This window comes from Python bivittatus, unplaced genomic scaffold, assembly GCF_059951505.1.
Source record: "Python bivittatus isolate LINGU-HERP-01145 unplaced genomic scaffold, Pbiv_v1 ctg000610_np1212, whole genome shotgun sequence".
Taxonomy (NCBI): Eukaryota; Metazoa; Chordata; class Lepidosauria; order Squamata; family Pythonidae; genus Python; species Python bivittatus.
In genome coordinates, this window is record NW_028277088.1 from 58,429,753 (window position 1) to 58,452,554 (window position 22,802).

Consider the following 22,802-nt stretch of genomic DNA (forward strand, 5'->3'; position numbering starts at 1 on the left):
CTCTGCTTTATGATACTTCAGGCAGCCTAATCTATCTGTTCAAAAAACTTTATATAGCAAACACACCTGACTTTCTATGATGGAAACAAAGCACAGTTGCATGTGCCCTGCATAATATTGCTTTAATTCTACTGAGTATGTGTTTGGTAGAAAGTGCAAATCAGACTGTGGATTTCTCAATGCGCTTACATACACAGAAATACATGCATAGAAAATCCACAAATACTATACACAAGTAAATGATCCCATGCCAGATTTCCTGCATGGTTGAAACTTTTGTCAATAATATTTAAGAGAATTTCCTTCCACTGCAACTGAGACTATGCATATCCAAAGTAGCAACAACATCTATATATTTTATCAAGAAAGATTAAGGAATTATCAAATTATAGACTTTATTTTGTTTAATATAAGCCTCTAATCCTAATTTTATAGTTAAGAGAACCAACTCCAGCATCATATTTGTTGGAGAACTCATATGATCCCTCACTCAAGAGAAAGACAGCTCTATTGCTGTGTCTTTCGGCCTATTGCAATCACATGCGGTATTGCTTCCCATAGACTCAAAAATACTGGAGCAAATAGGTTGTGGTTGTGTTTCTCAGGTGTACAGTCAGTAACAGATCATCCTATGAAATCTGTTAATTTGCAGACCTTCAACCCTTTAAACCATCTATGGGGATATGGGGAAGGATGGGAAAACAACTTATTATTGGATGCCATTTTGCTGGTAGATGGATACTGTACTACTAGATATAATCCAGTGAACTAACCTCATACAGTATGTGTATGAGAACTTCCCTGTTCATTTTTCTTAAGCTATCTCAGATTGACTTCCAGCTATTCTAACTACCAAAATAGTACTATAAGCTAGCTATTCAACCAGACCTCTCATCTGAAAAACAAATGAATAGTATATCAAAAGTCAATATAAAATTCTAAAATTTCCCAGGTACGGAAACCGTACACTCAATCTTATCCAAGCTGTTTTCAAATATATTCTCTTTTTCATCTATTGGCACTGCTTTGTCACAAACCAAAGTACATAACACAAAGGAAAATGAATTCATGTCCAGTGAATCTATATCATTTACAGTGCACAATTACCCAAAAATATTTTTGCTTTTCTTTAAAAGCCCCAAAGGGTACCCTATTGCACTTCCAGTTCCAAATGACTGTTTAAAAACAGTGGTACCCAGTCCAATGAAGGAGAGACACATTTTTCCTAGTAAGAATCAATGGTAGGATAGGGAATAATAATAATGAGAAAACCACACCCCACCAACACTGGTAACTGGGTAATGAAACGTTTGCAATCAAACAGCAAAGCTCAGAGAGCACCAAGGACTGCACAGAATTCTCTCTGTCCCACCCATTTCCCAAACTGTATTTGCCAGGCTCTTTATTCCCATTAATACAGCAAATGTGTGATTGGAACATATATTTGCCAACTAATATCAAGATTCATAATCAGCAAATTAGTGTGCAGTTAATATTCCCATTTATGCATTTATAAAAAAACCAATTTCCTCAGAATATTATCATACATAAAGCTGTACAGAATTGGAATTACAGATATCTCATCTCAATGAACCAAGTAGATTTCAGAAGGAACTGAACCAGAACCCCAGATAAGCAGCTGAAAAGCCTACTATTCCATCTTACTAGAAGTGTTGATTTAATAGTTGCAGGGCAGGAGCAAAGCTGGAGGCAATTGGTGATGGATAACTAATTGCATGTTGCTATAACAGACCATGTGGCTAATGATACACTAGTAACCTCTTGAAAAGAAGCTGAACAGCATAATGCAATCTACTATTAGTCCTTGTCACTCTAATTATAAACTTCAATCTTATCTCTCTGTAGTCCGGATGAACTTAATTAAAGCTGCATATGTGGTATTTATTTAGAGTATAAAAGAGTATCTTTCTGATGCTAACAGCCATATGCTAGTGGCTAGGTAGTAAATAGAGTCTTGAATGTTAGAGTATAAATTAACACAAAATAATAGAATCAGGTAAAATAAGGAGTATTTTTTTTTTCTGTTTCTTGAACAAAATTAACTGCTTGGACATTGTGAAACTACATAGCATGAACAGATGGCCTTTCAAAGACACACTACACTTTACATTCTGATGGTAGAACAACTGAAGAATGACTTGCAGGATGTCAGCTTTGCTAAAGAAAGCACAAAACTGGAAGTTCATCATATCTGTATGCATTTCTCTTTCCCATTTCAAGAAAACTTACTCAAAAGATGAGGATTAGTTAAATGTTATCCATTTCCCTAAAGTAAGTTGAGAGTTTGAGCTAAGAAAAAAAGATAGCTTTGTAGGATTGGGCAGGCATAAAATATTAAGAGATGCCTTATTATGTTAGATCTATCTGTTTTGCTGTTCTTGGATGCATTTTATAGCATCATCTTGTGATATAGGTGGCCCTCTATATACACAAAGCAGGCCTGCCCAGAGGAATTTGCAGTGTAAATTTGAATGACAGAAGGGAGGGATGCCAAAAGCCACCATGGGCTACAGAAAGGATCCCAAAATAAATCTGAGCAAATGCTGCTGCATATCATAAAACTCAAATTCAGTTGGGGATGAGATTTCTGTAAGGCTTAACCATGTGAAAAGAGAGACAACTCCTGTGTACTTACATAACTTTCCCTAAACTAGTCATACTGGTGAGGACTTAGGGAAGAGATAATCTAATTCATCAAGGGAGCCCTAGGTTGGAAAATGCTATACCAGAGTTACTGTGTGCAATTTTGCAAGTTTCTAGAAAAGAGAGGTAATATAAAAAACAAATGAAAAAAAAAGATATCTTGACTTCTTCAAATCCTTACACTAAGGATACTCCCATGACTCCTAGATCGAATGAAGAATTTGGAACAGTTCTGTTCAAAGTTCTTGAATACTTGGAAACATTCCATTTTGATACCCTTTACACTAACATCATATAAATATGGCACATTATTGTATTTATTACTAACTGCTGGATAAGCATCTTTCAGAAAGATCAAAGCTAGAAAACAAGCATATTAACTATATTAGAAAAAGGTGAACAGACATTTGTGAGGCTGTGCTTTAGACTCAGTAGTTACTTGAGCATAGATCCTCCATTTTAATCCTGCTTCTATATCACTGCAGATAAGCAGAGTCTAAGGAACCATTTGGTGGAAGCCACCATAGTCTAGCATGCTTTTCAAATATTTTGACCATACATTACTTATTGTCCATTCCTTTGATTATTCAAGGAGGAGATTATGACTGCAAACTTCAAAATTCAGTGACAGAATTCAGTAAAGTGCACTAAATCTCAATATTCAAGTCAGAGAAATAAAGCAGAAACAGTAAGGAAAATACTATGAATCATATTAACTCTCATTGTCTATGTCCCCATTATGCAGAAACTGGACCAAGATTATTATCATCAAGGAAATTATTATTTAATGGCACTTTACCAGATTCATCATGATCATGCTTCAAGTAAACAGGATCTATTTTAAAGGCACATGTTAAATCCGATCTCTTCTTCACCCTGCACAGATATTGAATATATGGTCACTGCTTTACTTAAGAATTGACCTATTTCCATGATGACTAGTAGTAGAGATATAAATTTAAATCAGTTCAGATTAATCAATGGAGAAGTTTTAATGGGAGATTAAAATTTAATCTCTGAGTAGTTAATTTAGAGTTCATTAATTAATTAGTGTTGCATTAGATAACTTCTAGGATTGTTTTGAAGTCTACAATTCTATGAAATAAAAAGATCTGACTGCACTTTAAGCATGGATTAATTAATTAATCACTGTTTAAGTCTCATAAATGTACAAGTTCCTTCTTTGACAAACATTGAATTTAACAAACCTAAATATGGCATTATATCCTAAACTAGCAAATACTTTGTAACAAATGTATTTTGATTGCTTTCCTCTCAAATTTCTGGTATTATTTATTATTATTAATTATTTCTGTCACATTCTGGTGACAGAGTAAGTTATCACATAGAATCTGTACCTACATAGTTGGGGGGGTTTTTCCGCCAAGAATTTTGTTTCTGTCTGCACAAGGCACCAAAATTAGCGAAACCTCTGGCTTATCGTGAATGGGCCAGAGTGAAATGCATACTATCTCATGCTCTCTTGACTTCTTATGCCAATGGAAGCAGCTCAACAAACTGTGGAAGCTCTTTCTGTGGTTTCTTTATCATGATGTGGGAACCAGACCCTCTGGCTTACTCTTTTAATGAGACTGAGTCTGAATCCATCCAATTCCTTCTTGAGAAGAGACAACTCAGGGATCCTGGTCTCCATAGGATGATAAGCAGTTTGTTCCACAGTCGGTTGAACCACTCTTGGCATAAGGAACCAAGTAGGAGGTCATATACTGTATGATCAGCATAATAAACTAGAGTTCCTGGAAAACCTGTCTTATAATGGCACATATATGCTCCCATTAAGTCTGCTCCCTATCACATTCCCTTAGAGAGAAATGTTATGTGATAATACTGTTAATAATTCTTGCATTTCCTACATACCACATAGTAGAACAATCAAAGTTCACCAGGAGCCACTTATGAGGGTTAAAGTTGAATGAATCCGCAAACTACAAAGAAGAAAATAGACCAACTGTTATAGGATAAGTGTCCTACAATAGTTTCCAGAGTGTTATTCTCTCTGTGGTACTTTAAACTGTGACAAATATTGGAATGTTCAAAGACCTTTGAATTCCAGCATCAACATTTACAGAAGAAAATTCTGAAGAAATGTCCTTTATCTACAGTGAACAAAAATTGTATATGTGTGTACTGAATGAAGTCTGTTCCATATTCTGGTTTATTCATTTATTGTATTAATAATAATTAAAATAAATAATGTGTATTTATTGTTAATGTTTATTAATTATTAATTAATTTGTTTTTAAACTTAAGATAATTTTAATTTAATTTAATCAGTTATAGCAGCCCTCATCTGACAAAACTTAGCACATGGTTCCCATTTTTTCTTCTATGGAAGCCCCCAACTATGTGGGGAAAGACCCACCCCCATTCTCCACCCCACATATATTGAACATGCAGAGCTTGGGGGGGGGGGCTAAGAGTATCATAAGTTTATTTCCTTTTCTTCTTTGTCTCAGTGTTGACTCCTGGCAACTGCCTGAATGAATCCCTCCACTTTTCTTGGTAATATTTTCAGAAGTGGTTTGCCACTGCCTGCTTCCTAGGGCTAAGAGAGAGTGAGTGGCCCAAGGTCACCCAGCTGGTCTCATGCCTAAGGCAGGACTGGAATTCAGTCTCCTGGTTTCTAGCCTGGTGCCTTAACTACTACACCCAACTGGCTCTTCCCACAAATTTAATAAAGATTATTATGGTAACCTGACAAAATATCATTAGTTAATTTTATGGACCAAATTTAAACACCTACTCATGATATGTGAATTTCCACATTCTGAACACCACCCTCGCTTCATCCTCATGGTAGTATCAATGACAGAAAGACTTAGTGATAAGATCTAGCATCTGCTGTTGAAAGGAAAAGTTTGGGAATCCTAGAATTTCTCCATCAGGTTACTGTTCCTTTGTGAAAAATGAGTGCTTTAACCAAACAGTGAGCAGATAGGTAGAAGTAGGAAATGTATTCACACTTGCTGAATGGTTGCTACCCTGAAAAATGCTGGGCTACCCTGCAAGTGATGATTCATTTCCTTCAGAAGCCAATAAAACCTACCCAGGAAATTACAGCGGGCTTTGTTTGCTGATAAAACGAGAAAGAGGGATGCTTTACAGGTTAGCGTTTTTCCCCTTCTTTTTCTTTATTAGTCTGTAGCCAGTGGGCACTGACCTTCTCCAAAGAATGTTTTTTCTCCTGTTGACATAGAATTTATCTGACAGCTGAAGAGAGACCCAGGAAATTGCATTGCCCTTATCAAAGGAAGCACAGGGAAAGCAGCTAGGCATTATTGAAAAGGGGGAAGAATATAAAAGAAAAATATTATACACAGAATGTTAAACAAAATCCCCACCCCCACCCCCACCCCGCTCAGTTGTGAATTCAGGAAACAAAGCAGGAACTTCTCTACCTTAATTTCCAAATAAATGCAGGTAAGGAAAGTGGTCATTAAATGAAAATATGTATTTCAAATAACAAGTTGGCTGTAGGGTTATTCAAAAAGGAAAGCCAGCCTTTCTCATCTCTTCATTAGGGCTTTGTGCTGTTTCCTCTGAGCACAGGAAAGGTCAGAGGAACTTTAGTCAAGGAAAAGGCCCAAAGGTGTTCTTGCTTATTTATTTATGGTTCCTTTATGATTGTGGCTAGGATAGATCAAATAGTGCTGGCAAAAAAGACAGAAATACGTAACTAAATCCAAGAGGTTCTGTACTGTACTCACAAAGGATTCTTCTACCTGTCAGCCAAAAAGGGCACTTCCATATAGCAAAGTTCTCACTAGATAACCTCTCAGACACATACATAACCCTTCAAATGCCCCTTCTGCTGCCCCCTGGAGCTGGAGAGGATGGGGAAGTGAAAGGAAAAGATTATTTACTCACCAGTAAGGAAACCAACCACCAATCACTCCCCTAATGTGAGATGGAGAAGACAGCAAATTTTGATAGAAGGCTATGTCCATGGATTTTGAGACAGTCTGGTACCAAGGCAGCTGATCCGCAGGAGCAATGGGGGTTGCCCAGTGAAGGAGAGGCCCTTCCCCAGCCTACAGATCAGGCACAGGGCTTGCAGCTGCTCTTCTGGATGGCAGAGGCAGAGCAGTCTCCCCCAGGCCCTCTTGTCACCCTATCAGCTTTGGCAGCAAGTTGCCAGGACTGAGCAGGGTCCCAGGAGAACTGAGGAGTCCATCTGCCAGCCCCTGTCAGCCAGCCCAAGAAACAACCAACAGGTGCTCTAGGGATAGTTTGGAGAAACAGGAGAGATTCCATTTCACCATACCCACCTCCATGTAGGCTATTTGGGGAGCTACTTTTAAACATACATTTAGCATCCTTCTGAAAGAGAAGCATTCTGGCCACTTAATATGGATTTAGGGCTCTTTGAGAGGAGCACTGAACCCATGTTTAAAGTAGCCTAGCTGACAGCAAGGAAGGTGGCTGATCAGTGCAGTGTGATCATTCCTTCCCTCTGCACCATATATGAGCTGCCTCCCCTGTGCCTGTTAAATGTTTTTCAGGCTTCTTTTAAACACAAGTTTAGTGCTTTTAGTATGAACCCCGTGTTTAAAAACAGGTGAAAAAACAGCTGAGAGATAAATTGTCAGCCGAGGGGGAAGTGGGAGGTTTGGGTGCAAGGTTGCATCAGGGGCAACCTCTGGGTATCTTGTAAGAGTAAGGCAATACCAAGAGGGATCTTATTATAAACCCCTGGCGGAAAATATTTCTCAGTATTTATTTAGGGCTATCCCAACAACCTACCATTTCCCTGGCCCATAAATATTAATAATGCATATTAATATTTAAATGTAATGTTGACAAATATGAGAGATTGAAGCAGCAGAGAGACAGACTCCCCTGATCCCCTCTCCTCCTGACCCCACTAGTCAGCAACTGTTCTGGTAGGTCTCTGAGCTAGGGATCAGTTTAAACACCTGGCAGGTATGGGACAGAGCCCACCTTGAAAGAACCAGGTTCTCCCACTGCGCCCAGGGACTGGAGGGTAGGATGTATGCCAGCCCTGACCATTGTTAAGCACTTCTTTGATTATGCATTCTAGCAAAAAGTATGTCAGGAGAAGAGGGAACACATCTCCCTTCTAATCCCCCCTCCCCCAGTCAAAGTTCAGTCTTTTTTATAATAAGGCCACATTTTCATTCTCCAGATATTACTTTTAGCAGATCTTGTATATCCTGGTCACGAAAAAGGTGTGAAAGATACTTCAGAAACCTGAATCTCTTTGTTCCAATGCTTAAATATATAGAATATAGTTGACAGATAAAAGGTCTTGGAGCAGAACCAGTAGAGGCCACATTCCTGCCAAATGTGAAATCCATTTGGTAATGTTCAGATTATTCTTGTATCTGCCTGTAATCCCAAGTAGTTGGGAGAGGCCACACATATGTGAACATATTAACCAAAATGATCCAGGACCCGTATAGCACCATTGCTCCATGAGCTGCATTGGGTACCGGTTTGCTTCTGGGTCCAATTCAAGGTGTTGGTTATCACCTTTAAAGCCCTACATGGCATGGGGCCAGGTTACCTGAGGGACCACCTCTCCCCCACAACTTCAACCCATCCCACCTGATCACACAGAGAGGGCATGCTCTGGACCCCCTCGGCAAAAGAACTCCAACTAGCGGGGTCCAGAAGGTGGGCCTTCTCTGCTGTAGCCCCCACCCTTTGGAATATCTTGCCCCCAGAGGTGAGACTGGCCCCCTCCCTCCCGGCCTTTCGAAGGGACTTGAAAACCTGGCTCTGCCATCTGGCCTGGGGTGGGGAGGGAGGTCATCAAATGTGGGGTTGGCTAGCTCCTTAGAGGCCTGGTGTTGCTGCCTGAACCATCAGCCTCCTGGGTTTTTTTCCTTTTATTTTTGTAAACGTGTATTGTTATAGATTTTAATTGTATATCTATTTATTGTTTTAATATGTTGTGAGCCGCCCATTGGGGGGAGATGGGCGGGGACAAGTTTAATGAATGAATGAATGAATGAATGAATGAATGAATGAATGAATGAATGAATGAATGAATACTCATAGACACACATGCACACACACACACAGGGTCACTCTGCTGGGATTAAAGAGAGGTTTCTCTCCACTTTAGCAGTGAGAGACTGCACTGTTCTCCATGGGGTTGGAACACCCTAAATAATCCTGATAGAGGTAACAGTCTCCACCGCTGTATCCAGGATATTATTTTTGATTTTAAAAGCTTATAAAGATCTAGATTAGAGAAAAGAGGAGAGGGATGTCTCACCAATGTCACCCTGCAATTTAGAATTGAGGTGGAGTAAGGAAATGGAGTGCAGGACTATAGAAATCCAATCTCATTTATTAGACAGCCCATTCAAATGTCTGTTAGAACTGAATACATGCTGCTACAGTTGAGTGGGACAGCGTAAGATGTCTAGTGGTATATCATCTGTCCTTCTTTTTGTTAATTCCCTTCTTGAAATAGCCAAGACAATATGAGGGTTGGTACTAGATCATCCCAGTGTTCTTGTTCTGGGAAATTATCTATTTATACTAAGGGTGTTTATTTGAGAGAGGCTTATATTGAAAATTCTAAATGATCAGTGAATAGCCTGTTTAGTTGACCCACTTCCTTGCCCCAACAACCCAATCAGCTCCCTGATTCAGCAGAAATCTGAGGGCAATGAAATAATAAGACAATAGCTAGAACTCCAATGGAGGAAAAACTTGGGATAAATCAAATTTAACCTGGGTTACAGCCTAATACTATAGGCTATTCCATGATGAAAGGAATAGCCTAAAGACAGCATTTCTCTGCTATCATTCCATCTGCACCAAAGAGACAGCATGGCTCTTCTGTACTGTTTCTGTACTGTACTGTACTGATCTATTTTCCTAGCATTCTGGTGGGCAGAATTCAAAGCAGTCAGTGGCTTGCTGTGAAAAATTTACTTCATTTGTGGGTGAAGTTGCTAAGAATCTGATACGGTTTGAACACTGATGTTAATACCAAACAGAATGTCTTACATGACTGTAAAAGCATCAGCTTAATAGTTCTACTGTATTTCATTCTGAAATACAGTAGAACTGTGACTTACCTCTACTCCATTGAGAAGGTAACGAAATTCGGGGCAGACAAAAGCACTTCCAGCATAGGCTGCATCAATATGCATCCAAATATTCTCCTCGTTACCTAGAAAGAGAAAAGTCTTAGATGTAATACATTTTTTTACCTAATTAAATTATTGCAAGGATGGCAAGAATGATCAGCTGGGGGGGTGTGCCGCACGTGAAGCAGGAGACCCATGGAACTAGCCATTTCTCAATGCAATTGGCAAATGGTGCCCTACCAGCTGCTGACAGTTAGAGAGAGAGGATTTAACCCATGGCCTGGCTGAATATCATTTTTTCATATCCAATATTAGGATACCACCACCCAGTGACAAGCCTGAATGAAGACTACAGAGCATGATGCAGATCAACACAGGGAAAAGTACATTTTCTGCCAATACAAACTTCTGCTTGCTCAGGAATAGGTAGAGCATACAATAGCTTGACAAGTAGGAAAAAGTTCTAATACAGTACTCATAAAGTGCATGTCTGAAATCCATGAGGCAATTAGTTATCAAGTTTAATTTATTTCCCATTAATTTCAAGGGGAGTTAGTTATAATTAACTTAGTTTGAATGCTACCCATGAATTCTAGAAGCAACTATCTTAGGAAGGCAGTATAAATAAATTGCCATTTTATATTTGAGAAAGTTCTGTTCATTGTTCTGAAACTTAATCTAGACTGTTAGTTCTTAACAACCACTGACCTTAATGTCCCTTTTTAGGAAAGGTGCCAGATAATGATGGCTGCATAGCTTCTGATGTTCTTGAAAGAGATGGATTATCTGGGCCCATTCAGCTCAGACCTGGCTATGGATGTGTTTCCTTTTCAGGGAGTATGATCCTGTTGATTCTCTTAGATTTCTTGTACTGTCCTGTGATACTGGGATTTTAACTGTTTTATATTTTTAAAGACTGGGTGATTTAGAGGTTTTATTATAAAATTTATTTTAAAATATGCATTACAAAATACATATATGCTCCCTTCTAACATTTTCATTGAACCATGATTTCAAGATTCCTTTTCTGATCAAGTCATTGTCAACTTGGATCCCATAGATTATGTGTGTGTGTATGTGTGTTAATATACATCACCTTGTACTTTTTACACACTGAACTGCATGGATGTGCATATAGGGCAGTGCAGCTCTTCAGAAATGATTTAGAGAAGGTGCTTTGCTGTGTAAACATAGCACTGCTTGCATATCTTCAAAGACTTGTGTCTTTCCCCCTAAGATTGTACAATTGCCACATGATCCTAAGAAAAAATATGGCTGCTATGTCTGGTCCCTCGCAGATGTTGAGGCACCTTTCCGGAATCAAATCAAAGCATCGGAGTTGAATCCAAAGCCAGATATGTCATCTACATCTACTGTTTTTTAGCCCCTAAAAGTGTTAGTCGCATTATGAAAACATCATTTAGATTCCAAGATCCTGACTCTGGAGCATCAGGATAATGGTCAGAAGTGGAGCATTGTTCTACAATATATGCCTGGCCTCTGTTTAAATATGAGGAACAAAATAAACCCTGCACAAACAAGCCACTGCAGTGACTCTTCCGGCTGGTGCTATCCTTTGAGGGTTCTTTGGGTTCCCCTACATTGACCCAATGCCACATTAGAACCTGAAGGGGAGGCAAGAGAAATAATTCATTTTCTGTCTTTAAAAAAGATGTTTTGGTGCTTAGGCTGCCCAGGAAATGTGTATAACAGTTGGGAGCCGGGGGTGGGGGGGAAAGAATATTTCCTTTCTGCTTCCTAGCAAGTTGTGGGAAAGGCAAACAGTGAGCAACCAGAAGAGCAGAAATGGAATTAGAAGAGTAGTGGCCAGAATCCAGAGACAATTTGCTTAAAGCACATTCAAACCGAGGCCCTCTCAAGCAGGAGAGAATCCCAACTCTGTATGACCAACAAGAAGAAAATAGGCATTTATTTTAAAAGCAACAACAAGATAAATAAATAAAAAAGAAGAAAATAGGCATTTTGTGTTTGTTGTTATTCTAACTATTTATTCAAATGTGTTTGAATCTTAAATTGTTTTCCTTATTATGCACTGAGTGTATGAACTTGCAAAATAACTGCAATAAAACTGAATTGAATACATACAGTAAATGCTGTAGGTATGCACAACCTTTGATAAATATCAGAACAGATATCCAACATAGATACCTACTGTGATGAAATAGAAGAATGTGAAAGTTTAATTTACAACTGTAAAAACTATAGTGTTCCAAGGCTGCCTGGCAGTAATGGAATGATCTTGCTATAGTTTAAAGATTGTATAAAAGGTACATTATGGAAGTTGTATATGCTGCAGGTATCACGTTGCTCAATACTTTTCATATCATAGGTAATACTCAGTGAACAACCAAAAAGAAAGGCATTAAACCCCACCTTGTCACCTGATGCTGCTGTTCCAGATTGGAAGCCTCCTTTCTGCAGTGGTTACTTTTTCAAGTTTTTGTTTGTTTCCTGTATACCTTCTACCATAACAGTCTGTATGCTATTCCTTTTTCCTAGGTCACTGGGCATTTCTATAACAATGCCCTGAAGAAGAGAATATGCAGGTAGATATAGGAACATGCAGGCGATAGCTGGAGACAACACATTGATCTCCAGATAAGGTTCACAATCTTCCTGGATCCAGCATTGTCTGGATAAGGGGGATCTTTTATTAATCTCAGCCAATAAACCAGCTGTGCCCTTATCTGGAGGAAAGAAACCTGACATGGGTGACATGGGCTACCTATTACTGCTTTGTGGGACAGCCCTTGCAGAAGCTTTGGAAATTGTAGCTAGCTGAGAACGTGGCAGCTTGGTGGGTCTGCAATCACATTTGTGTTGAAACAGCTCCTCTACTTGCCAGTTGTTTTCCAAGCCCAATCCAAAATTCCCCCTTTGGAGTATAAGGCTGTATACAGCTTAGATTCAGGATACCTGCAGCATGGCCTACTCCTGCACAGTCTGTTCCAGACTTTCAGGTCTTTTGCAGGTTTCTTCATGGATACATCTAATATCAATGGCAAATTCTGTTTTTTCCTTGGTGGAGCTTTCATCATGGAACAAACTGCTACTGGAATTGAGGGCCGATTTCCCTCCTAGGAGGGAGAAGAACACCAATCTTTTTCCCCAGGACTTTTAGACTTTTAAGGATTTTACACTTCTGATTTTTACAGGTTCACGTACGTGGTTTTCAATGTTTACATGTAAGTATCATAGCCTGTTGAAAGTGGTTTTGGAATGGGTGACATACAGATGAGTAAAATAAATAAATTGCTCCCAGCTAAAGGATCCAGCCATCTGCTAGAAAGTATGCCACAAAAGTGTTTGTCTAATTAAATTGTGTGGGAATACTGAGCTTTTCTGCTGAGCCAGTCTCTTACTCAAAATCCACTAAAGGGTTTAATGCAATATGACCCACAAACCAAAAGCAGATTTTCAGTGTTGAGATAAAATGACCGCTTGTTAACTTACAAATAGGACCCAGCTCTAGCAGATTGTCAAAGGAGCAGCACGTCGTGGTTCCAAGAGTCGCACAAAACTGCAGATCCAAAAAAAAACCCAAAACAAAAAAAGACCTTTTAAGAATAACGTTTAATATAATGATATTACACAATCTAAAAACGTAAGTTTTGGTATACTCTATCTTGGCACAAAACTGGCAACATAACTTCATGCAGCCATTTTCTAGGGTGTTCTGTGATTATGCAGGCATATTTTATCAAACAAGGACAGAAAAATATTTTCAATTAAAAACAGCCTAGATGTAGTACGTGATAAGTTTGATTGTAGATAATATGAGACAGTTTGTGAAACAAACGGATAAATCCACAGCTAAAAAGCTACTGGAACAATCCACTGAAGTCCATTTTTAACCATGTACTTTTATTTCTTTGTTGATCTCTTCTTGTATTCTTATGTTTGCATAATGTTTTTCTGCCATTTTTTTCCTGAGTGAAGGAGATCTGCATGTTTGTGAGGTGCTTCAGAAATCCTCAGGAAGCCTCTTTGTGAAATGATAATGTACTAAAAGCAGTAGCTTTGCAATACTGTAAGTGCTTAAAATTTTCTGACAAACATTGCCATCAGCCAGAAGCACAGGGCACAGAATAACTTTGCAGACCGCTCAGCTGTTCCAACTGGTTTCCATATTACAGCCTCATTAATTCTGGCTTCTGGAGATGTTGAAAACATTATTTCTATGCTGGTCTTTGACCGTAATAAAGATTTGATTTGAATCTTACTATTTCTGTAATAATAATGTTGAGGTTTGGACTAAGTCTGGAGAACCCAGGTTCAAATGCAACTTCCTCAGGCAGTTATTATGTTTCTGCCTCTTACCTTATGGGGATGTTGAGGACTGTGAAAGAAAGAAGCATGACACTGCCCCGAGTTCCTTCAGAGAAAGACTGGATTATACAGAGAGAGAGAAAGAGGAGTGGAAGTATTGTGGAAAAGAATTTCAAACCTCTTAGAAATTTATATGTGAATCTCTGATAATGGGTATATATAGAAAGCTTTGCACGCTTATGTTAGCAATAAAACAGTTATGAACACCCAAATATGAATAAGTTCAAGTCATGACCTTTCAGAAAATGATTGTGTGCAAACTACAGAAAAACTAGATTTTTTTTTACCGTAATTGAATTTTTAAAAAATATTTATATCTCAATTGTGATTTGCAAGGTGGTCCACCATATTGTTAAAATAAAAAGCACGTATCATAAATGCCTCAATCATTAAAATAACCATAGGGTAAATCCAATTAAAGAAAAAAGGTTCAGTTATCGCTATTTATTCTCACAACATTCATTTATTCAGTATAAGATATCAAAGTTATAAATAATAGCAGTTTTACCCACTGGCATTATTGGGCCCACAGTTACTGGTTTCCCCCTCCCAATCGCACATAGCATAATTGTCAGGGAATATAGTAAACCTCACAAGTAGCTTTACAGATAAGAAGCTTCATAATTAAGGCTGCACATCCTCTGCCATCTCTGCATGGCTACGTAATGACTAAGCATATTAGTTGTTACCAGGACACGTATCCATGGGTGATAAAAGCCATAGCAAATACTCATTTTAATGCAGATGGTTAGATTAAAGATATAGCATCTTGGTCTCCATGTCCTATTACTGTTTAAATGCAGAGATTCACAAACCCCAGTAATCCATTCAGGCCTTTTGCCATTATGAAAAGAGATGTAGGCCCGTGATATAACTCTGCTGTGTCATTGTTATGAATATCTTTCCTACAAGTCTGCAGGCAGCTCAAAGCTCCTTACATCAATACTCAAAAGCTACTCAAGCTAACAGCAGCTGCTCTGTTTGTGTGTGCACGCATGCGTGCGTGCGATGGAGGCCTAATACTGCATCTAACCCAATTTGAAATCCCCATTACAACACTGTAATCACATTTGGAGCAGGGACAGATTGTCTCCCTTGCAAATTGTTCAGACAACTTACAGACCACATGCACCTTTTCAGAGTGTATCTTTAAATACAGCACTGCTGCTCCTATTTTGGTAACAAAGCAGTCAGTTTTATAGCTGGTACAATTACCACACCCAGTCAGGTAAGTTTAACATTTGGCTAATGACAGGACTGGATATATTCAGAAGAAGAAGAAGAAATTTTGTAGTGTCAAAGCTCCAAAAAAACCCTAAGGACACATCTTAAATTGCTGCAAAACAAAACAGAATGGAAGAGGAGTGTGTGCGGGGGCAATTAATTTAATATAACAGGGCCCTGTCAGACATGTATACTGGCATAACTTTTTGTACAAACTGGCAATTGCAGGAAAACAAGTTAAATTACTGATGCATCAAACTCTCAATTGATTTATTCATCTTTTAAGTGCCAGGAAACTCACAGACCAAGGCAGGAATGTAAAATCTTGTGAAGTACCCACCCCTGAACCTTTTTGTGGCCCCCAGACCAGCAGTGGAGTTAATAATGTTACTTGGAGGCTCTTTTAATTATTTCAGTGCCTTGAAAAATACTTTTGATCCATTAAAGACATTAAGAAACATTAGCAGCACTGGGAAAGTAGGTGGGTTGAGAAACATGGCCCTTTGCTGGCTTGCCCTCACCCATGACGAAGGGTGTCTACAGACTATGGTCAAAATAGTTAAGATGGCGGCTGGTGTAATCAAAGCTCTGACCATTTTTATGTGTGATGGTCAAATGGTAGCCATCTTGACTTTTTTGACCATAGCTTGCAGACACCTCTGCCCATGGCCCTTGCAATTGTAGTCACTCTCCTAGAGCAGCCCGTGCCCAAGAAAGGTTATACCAGTGTATACACTGATAAGATGCCACTGAGGTCAACAAGGCATGTTGTAAATAATTCTGAGTAGGGTTCCAGCTTTAATTTATTTGATATCTAATAATGAAGATGTCAAAACACCAACTACCTGTTACCTGTTCCCAAACAATTGGTTAGAAGACTGCCAGACCGTGTTTTTTCCCTCCTTAAGAAATGCTAAGTTCCCCCCTCAAGAGGGATTCTCATGCCACAAATCATTCTTCTCCCACTGCAAACAATAAACAGACCTGCAATTGACCATCCACACTTAGATAGTCCAGACTCTGGGGTTTTCTTCCACTTGTGCATTTTATGATGTCCCATCCAAATGACAGGCATGACATGGCTGCAAGGAAGGATCATTTTCTCTTTTTTTATCTGACCTTATTGGCCACTACAGATAATGATCCTATTCTCCTGGCTTCTTGAAATAAGCACCATTTTAGTACCCTACTTATGTGAGTTCATTGCTTCTAAAAGTTCACTGCTTGTTCACTTCCTACTGTCATAGGTTACCCTCTGCTGCACAGTGTTAGTTGCCTTATCACAGTTAGCACACTCATGAAGCAAGGAAGAGGCCTCACATTCACAAATCTAGAGGTGGCCAGGGTAGATATTTTCATTCAGACTAGCCCCCAGATATCATCCCACATGGTAATGAAAGGCTATAAATGCAATCTATTTCATTTTAGAATGCCTGAGCTCTAGTCTCATCAATTAGCTCTATTCAGATAATTTCTAGACTAGCTAGAAAACTTGTCAGCTTTATATTCATTTGCCTGCTGCAAAAACAGGGAATCCCTAAGAGGACATCTACATTTTGTTGTGCATTAACTCGCCTACCCAACAAGAAAAAGATTCTGGCTCTGCCTTCCTTTCTTCAATGGGGTTTATGTAGTAGGAAAACAATCTTCTTTACAAAACAAACTCAGGAGAAGCAAATGGGGAAAAATAGGAGAATTGTCACTTAGAAGACAATCATTGGAGAAAATAAAGGTACATGTGTTTGAATGCTCCTGAAAGCTGGAATCTAGCCTGAGCAAGGGTTAGTGAAGCAGGTTTATAACTTGAACAAAAAGGTTTGTCAAAGAAAACCCATGGAGAGAACAGCAAAGCCTAGCCTCCATTCCTTCCTATCAGAGGAAGTCAGCAAGCAAAAGGCTCCGTACAGTATCCATTGTGCCCTGCAGGCTGTGAGGTGCTGAAGCATCAGTGCCACTAAAGGATATGCCAACCACAAGAACATCTGGAAATGCTAAATCTGCAAGAAGTGTCCAGTTTAATTCAGTTTCTAGAAATAAGTATTGTCAGCAGTTGGGTCAGGTGACTCCTATACTTGTCTTCTTTAAAAAAAACAAACAGGAAAGCAGAGTTATTAAGAGTGAAGAAATAAGTCAGTGAAGATAATGGACTGAATCTGGAGCTATGCTTAAAGTATACCTTGCATGACTAACTCGTTAGAAAATGGGATGCTAAAACAGATTAAGGAAACAAAAATTGGATTAAATGGATAACAATTTAATAATGTAAATATAGCATCAGAGGTATGGAAGTATTGCATGTATACATCTTGCAAATAATCGTATGAATTTCAAAGAAAGTTTCTATAAATTATAGAACAGATGGCATCTGCCTCCTCATAGATTGAAAAACAGGCAAGATAGAAATGTTGGAAGTTGAATTACATAGATTTATGTTTATTATATCTGTTAGTCATGTATTAAAATATTAAAAAGTATTGGTATTTCTAAAAACAAAATAATATATCAGGTTATGTTTCACTATTGTTTAATTATGTAAAAGATTTGCATACCTACTTTCCATTTAAAAATTTCTGAGCCGTTTACAGTTAAATTACCACAAGCATTCCTTATACATTTATCCACATGTACCTTAAATAACCAAAGAACACCACACATTCTTAGTTTACTCTTTGCTCAGTACCAAACTATATTCCATTTGTTCTCATGCGTGCTGTATTTCTAACATATAGTGTTCTTATTGCATTCTTATTACATTTAGCAACCAATTTGATCCTATATTCAGGCAAAACATTCCATAATTCAGACCTATTCACCTCCATGGCACTTTATAGCATAATGAGCCACTCCAAGTTGGAATATTAATTGAAGTATTGAATAAATTAAATACATCAATAAATAATTTATTTTTCTTTCTATTTGAAACAGCTTTTATATTATCTTTCCTTACATCCCCTTTCCATTCATTCTGTTGGTAAAATAATCTGTCTTCTAATACTTTTTTAACACAGGACCCATACCTTTTCTTCCTACAGCCGACTCCACAAGATCACTTTCTTCCTCCCTTTTCTTTTTATTTTCAAAGGGACACATCTGTTTTCTTTTCTTTTATTCTTTTCATTTGTTAATTCAAGCTCTAACATGTACTCCTCTTCCATTTCATGTCATAATCTTGGTAATAATCAAATGGGGCCATAGATATGGCCCTGTTCCTACCCATCATGGCTTTGGTCAATCCGGACTTGCACATAATATTTTTTAGTAATTCAGAAAAAGTATAGATGAGATTAGCAGCCCTAGTCATTCTTTTGATACATACAGCATTCCCTGCTAATGGCCAGGAAAGTACCAGTCGTTTAGGCACATCTTGGCGATTACTTTACAAGCGCAACCAAAATCCTGTTTTATCACAGTCATGCACACTGTCTAACCTAGAGACTAACTTGCAAGCCAATGTACTACTGCCCACGTTCCACCAGCTCAGATATATGTAATGAACTGACACATACTAAGGATGCCAAAGATGCCGATGTCTGAGATAAAATAAATCCAAATGTTAGAAGACAACAAGAATATGAATTCACAAAGGCTTTGTGCAGCTAATGATCAGAAACATTATTCAGTAAAAATAAATCCACTGAAAAAATAATAGTAACCTCAAGAGCATCATAAAAGATTTTTTTTAAAAATGCACACATGTCTCTGCTAGTCATCTTATCATTTAGAGTGCTTTTCTCCTAGGCTAGATGGAAAAGCCAAGTCTTAACTGCTCTTCTGAAACCCAGGAGGGAAAACGTAGACTGGCAAATCTCCACATAGAAGTTCTAAGGCAAGGTAGCAGTGTTCGAAAAATGCCCATTTCCTACCCCCTGTCAGATGTCAGGCCCCCTGTTCAATCTAATGAGATGGATATATTAATACAGGAGAAAATGGTCTCAGAAATAACCAGGTCTGGAGCCCTGTAAGGTCTTAAAGGTGGCGACAAGCACCCTAAATTGTATCTGGAAAAAAAGCCAATGCAGCTTCCAAAGCAGTGTGATCACCCAAATATAACAGGAAACATCCATCACCGGCTGGGCCATCACATTTTGTATTTTTCTTATTATGTTTCTTATTAGTTTGCTTGACTAATAATAAACATATATTGGACTGCCAGTTTTTGAACTAGCTACCTTCTTTCTCCTTTGGGAATAATCATCTGCAACAGTTATTGTGAGCAGCCCCAGACTTGGATGGATGGGAAATCATCTGAAAAATGTAGGAGCTTTGGCTAGACTGGGAAGTTGAAAAACATTCCAGAAGAAAGCAGTAACAAACTACCTACAATTTGCAAAGAAATATCCATGAGGTTACCAAGGAATGTTTACCATAGATGTTATGTCTGAAGATAGTAACTCTGATTTAAAACATAGAGCAGCAGACTAATTAGCAACTGGGAATCTTATTTTTAATCTTATTCCACAGATATTAACAAAAGTTGAGATATCAGTACTTACAAAGAATGGGATGAGACCAGCAGCTTTATCTGCATCTAGAACTTTTCTTAGAGTTGGCCCACGTACAGCAAATGAGTCATCTGTGGAGACTTGTTTAATTTTCACTCCAGCAATCAAGCCATCCTTTTCAACTGATGAATGAGCCTGCATGAAATGGAATAAAGTTTATCCTAAAATTTCATTTGCAAATCAATAATTTCCTCAAAATATTTTATAATTACTAGAAGATGTAATCAAATCTTGCTAATGTAAGTAAAGAATAATATATGGCAACAAACAACCTGCACAGACACACACTTTTATTGTTTGGTGACTGTAACACTAAGTGCACATTTGCAGATAAAGAATAACCATTGCAGATCAACAGTGAAATGCAGATCATTTCACATCAGATTTATCCTTTTCATAGGAAATTCAATTATTCAGCTGTAAGCCATCAAATAATGCATCTGAATGCATTAACTAGTCTAAAAACTGCAATGATCCCATTGTGTATATATAGTGAACATATGAGCATTACTTATGCATCCCTTTACCCAGCTGTAACATTCAATAAATTTTACCCAACTATCACGTTCAATTAATTTAAACAATATAGAAGCACAGCATCACTAATGAGCTACAGGATCTGATAAATCATACTTTATAATTCAAATAGCTGAATGTATAAGAATGCTTCTATATAAGCCAAAAGACTGTTACCCTCAGTTCTTAAATATACTTATAGTTTCTTTGAGTAAGATAATGTCTTGCCTTTTCAAGAATACTCATCTGCTCTTCTATATGTATAAAATATTGAATCTATGTCCCTTTCTAGGTATATTTCTTTTTACAACAGAAATATAACTTCAGTCTGGCATCTATAAAATACAAGCATTATTCATTATGAAGCCACAAGTCACTTAATGAGAAGGAAACAAAATGTTAGGAAATTCAGGATTTAAAATATAATTTTAAAATTCAATTCAGGATGTGATTATTGTAAAATAGGAATAAGACTGTAGAGTCCTTAGGATAAATTCAGGTTATAAAAACTCTGGTGGCTATAGCATGACTCTTGATCCTAAAAATACATGCTTACTCCCAATGTGGGAATGAAAGCACTAAATATAAAAACATTAAAACAAAATATAGGAAACATATACAATTAGTTCAAAAACAAGCATGCGAATTTAGATTCCTCTAGCAGCACTTTTAGCCAAGTTGACCCACACTTTGTATAGAATGGAAACAATTCTAAAAGGAATATGTTGATGTAAGTTATTAGTTAGAACGATCTACACAAGAAATCTGCAAGGCCAAATTAATATTTCTCAAGATGTTTACAAGTCTGTTGTGTATCTTTGTTTTAAAGGACACATTTAACCTTATAGCCTTAATTCATTTTTTCCTTTTTACATCAGTGTTACTTTTGCCCTTTTTGTTCACCACGTTATAGTTTCTGACTTGCTACAACAAGTGTAGTCCATTAAAATGAAATTCAACCAAATGCATGCCATCCCATTGTCAAGTCCACGATGTCCAGCTCTCAGTTCTGAAGCATTCTCACGCAACCAGGCTTGGTTCAGACAAATACTTCTTTATTAAGGAGTGCATGTAGCTTGTAAACAAAACATTGCTAAAACTAACGCCTTGGGTAAACCTCCCTCTATTTATCCCCCCTCCCCTTATTGTCTGGCGTCGTGATTCCTCTTCACCTGTTGTTGACCTCTCTCCTTCCTCCCCCTCCTCCCGGAGCTTCTTCCTGGTTCTTTGGGCCCCAGCTGCCTGCCCGGCAATCAAGCCAGTCTAAATTGCCCATATATGGTTAAGCTGCTTCCCAACTCCCCTTATAACCATTAACAGCCAACCCCCCCCCCCCCGCCTTAGTTACAAGTGGCAGAAACAAATCAATCCAACTCCCAACGAATGCAATACAATGGAAAACAACAACAGTTGGGTGATGCAGGTTCTGACACCCATTTTCTTAAATCATTATGATCAGGGGGAAAAATACCCATTAATATGTTTATATTTCTTTAGTGCTCCTACCCAAAATGCACTGTTGTTGTTGTCCTAAAACAACCTTTGGAGGGAAAGAGGATGAAACATATGCTTGGATTCTTTGACATTTGTTCCAGAAACTTGCTTCCTTGTCAAACCTCATTTTTCTCCTTAAGTTGGTTTGCCATTTTTTCCCCTAGTTTGATTCCTGCTTTAAAGACTGCTTTAAAAGGTCACAAATATCTTACGGCAAATCTTTGTGCAGACAAAAGAATCCCCTGACATTCAATAGTCATAGAGGGTGGTCACACAGGATCAACTACTGGCAGTCAAAAGCAGAAAAGATCTTTTAAGAGAAGGTAAAACCTCCCAGAGATTGGGAAAATTCTGTCAAAGCTGATTTGGCTCAGTTTTTCCAGCTAGTTCTACCTTCTTTCCACATGAACATTTGATCATTTGCTTTTTCCCCAAAGTTATGTACTTTTGTATGCATTTTTCTAATAGATGCATTTTTGCAGATTATTTTCTCTAATACGTGTTTTGTTTGCACTTGCACATAATATGCATTGCAAAATTAAGAAAAATGCAAATGATTGCATAACAGTTCTTCTTTATGTTTAGAAAGTACAACTTTAATTAAACTGAATTTAAAATGCAAACCAAATAAATTCCTTAACATCCTTAGGCAGTACAATGCAAGTCCAAGGATGCTAAAAAACAGGGGAAAAGCTTGAATAAACACACTATTTCTGTAACTCTGAGCATTAGAACTTGTCATTCTCAAAGCTATCACTTCACAAGTACTTGAGATTTCCAGGTAAAAATATATACATTAGAAAGAGGAATTTTTTTTATTCATTACAATGAAGCAAATCAGTTAAATACTGTATTGTTTTGTATTAACTGAATTTATAACTTTAAGCAAATTTATCTTTTGAGTACTGGGTTACAGAAATTAATGTGATCAGTAGTAATTATTACAAAGTCCTTTCACCCA

The 22,802-nt window shown here is 37.9% G+C and overlaps 1 protein-coding gene across 4 annotated transcripts in view; it reads right to left on the reverse strand.

Annotated features, from left to right (window-relative positions):
• Positions 1-22,802, reverse strand: part of DDC (dopa decarboxylase) — a 68,337-nt gene that overhangs the window by 12,865 nt on the left and 32,670 nt on the right. For all 4 annotated transcript variants that reach the window (XM_088150121.1, XM_088150120.1, XM_007425659.4 and 1 more), the window contains 5 exons: positions 19,823-19,966; positions 13,230-13,296; positions 9,744-9,838; positions 4,543-4,610; positions 3,464-3,540 (listed from right to left, as the gene is read on the reverse strand). In XM_088150121.1, coding sequence (XP_088006247.1) covers positions 3,464-3,540; positions 4,543-4,610; positions 9,744-9,838; positions 13,230-13,296; positions 19,823-19,966 — 451 coding nt within the window. The remainder of the gene's footprint in view (positions 1-3,463; positions 3,541-4,542; positions 4,611-9,743; positions 9,839-13,229; positions 13,297-19,822; positions 19,967-22,802) is intronic.